General features: G+C 47.4%; 1 protein-coding gene across 1 annotated transcript; it reads right to left on the reverse strand.

Moving 5' to 3' along the window:
- On the reverse strand, window positions 1-815 carry LOC119181665 (uncharacterized). The gene has a single exon (XM_075874651.1). The coding sequence runs from the start codon at window positions 813-815 to the stop codon at window positions 270-272; it is 546 nt and encodes a 181-aa protein (XP_075730766.1). The 3' UTR covers window positions 1-269.
- Window positions 816-2,095: the final 1,280 nt, after the last annotated feature.

Genomic DNA, 2,095 nt, shown 5'->3' on the forward strand with positions numbered 1-2,095 from the left:
GTTGCCCTAAACATTGGAGGCTAATGCACCGAAGCAACATCTCGGAAAGAGGACAAACAAACTCATTTCAGGATGCATGATACTTTATTTACAGCAAGAAAAAAAAGGACGGTTTGCAGCATGTTTTTCTTCATTGCGCAATTCTGTTCACGGAGCACATTGCAAAGTAGTGACTTACATACAAGTTTATACATGAGACTTCATTTACAGAAACAACCCAAAAACAGAGGCACATAGTATGCACCATGTTTTTCATGCGTTGCACAAGTTTACACGCGCAGCACTTTCCGATACAGTGGCTTACATGCAAGCTTTTTCCGGTAAGCTGCCCTGTCTGTCACAGCCGCACCGACATTGGACAAGAGTGGCTTAATAAACTTGTCGAAGACCACTGACAGTGTGCTCGCACCATGCTCATCTCTTGCCGGGTATACAAAAAGGGGGCACTGTTCAAGGTGAGGCAAAATCAGTTCAGCCAGTTGCTGACGCACATTGCTCTTTTTTATGTGCGGCAGAGCAATGTCAACAGCCTTCTTAATGGTCACAAGTACCACGACAAATTCAGGCTTTGGGAAAGTTAGGCCATCCCTTGACTTCAGGCTAATTAGCCCAATTAGCACAGGACTGGATCCATCTGATTGATGGAGGGAAGGGCAGAAGGTACATGTTCTCCGCTCCTCGACTGCCTTTGCCACAAACCCGGCTATGTAAGCAATGCTAGCATTCACTATGGTTGACGGTGGCCGCTGCACTGAAAAAGAAAATAAGCAGATATGAAAAGAAACACCAGAATAAAAAGTATCCAGTGAGAGCATAAAAATTGTGTTTGGCAGTAATGTAAACAGAGCAAATTTTAGACAGCCCATAAAGACAGATCTTGTGTGTAATGCAAATGCATCACTGTTTCCACCCAGCCCTCATCAACATAAATTTTGGTGCGTTGCTAACAATCAGCAGATAACCTTCAGATAAAGCAAGTGAAGATGGTGGCTTTTTGTTTATCTTACATTTAATAATACTCCAATGAGCCTCTACTCATCTACTTACGAGGCAGTGCTTTCAGTGGTGTAAACAGCCCGTCGATTTCCATCGCAACGTCTTCAGGTGCAGTGCAACTAAAAAAGATGTGCAAAACATGTATTAGAAAAAAGGCTGCTGGCTGGAAAAGAACAGCCAGGCAAGCAAGCATTAAGTCTTGCAAAACATTTGATGCGGCATACCTGGCTAGGGCAGCTTGAGATGTCTCAGTCGAAACAGGTGTGGCAGCTTGTGCTGTTGCTTCAGCTGGAACATCCAGTACAGGGGACGTCACGCTCATGGAAGCGCCATGTATGCTGCAAAACACACGTAAAATAAACGCAATCACTTGTGAGCAGCAGTCCTCTATACTCCTGAAACATTGTCTATGTGGGCAGATGATATTGAGTGCTCACGTGGCTCAAACACAACAATCTCAATCAGTAGGCAGGCTACAACAGTAGTAGCTGCACACAACGCGTGCTATGCGTTGTGTGAGGCCATGAAAAATTATGGGGGTCCTGTTAAAAGCAAAGGCAACCTGCCCAACCATGAGCACTTGCCCTAAAGCATCAGATCACGTGTACCTACCTCAAGACAGCCTGCCCGTCCTCGACGTTTGAAGACTGGGATGGGCAGAGGTTGCCAGTCCTCAAAATCCTCTCCAGGCTGAACGTCACGGCTCTTGCATCCAGGCAGTCATTGCCACCGGCCATTTGCCGTAGAGAACTGAAGAGGAGTTCCACAGGGTCGCTTGAGAGGTTCCTCGTCAAAACATAAAAGAAACCGCTCTCGAGAAGGAACTTTACACACAAAACCGTAGACTTGCTCGTCAGCAAAATAGCTTCATAAGTCTCTGTGCTTAGAAACTTCTTCTAACTCCTTTTACAGGCATTGTTGAGAGCCTCGAGGTAGTCTGGAAAGTCCTTCTCCAACCACTGTAGGCGTTGGTCAGTCGCGCAAAAGAAGTACTGCTGGCTTCCGCCCGCTCCTGTGCTGCTGCCGCCCGCTCCTGTGCTGCGGCCGCCCGCTCCTGTGCTGCGGCCGCCCGCTCCTGTGCTGCGGCCGCCCGCTCCTG

The sequence above is a fragment of the Rhipicephalus microplus genome, chromosome 10, assembly GCF_043290135.1.
Source record: "Rhipicephalus microplus isolate Deutch F79 chromosome 10, USDA_Rmic, whole genome shotgun sequence".
NCBI classification, from domain to species: domain Eukaryota; kingdom Metazoa; phylum Arthropoda; class Arachnida; order Ixodida; family Ixodidae; genus Rhipicephalus; species Rhipicephalus microplus.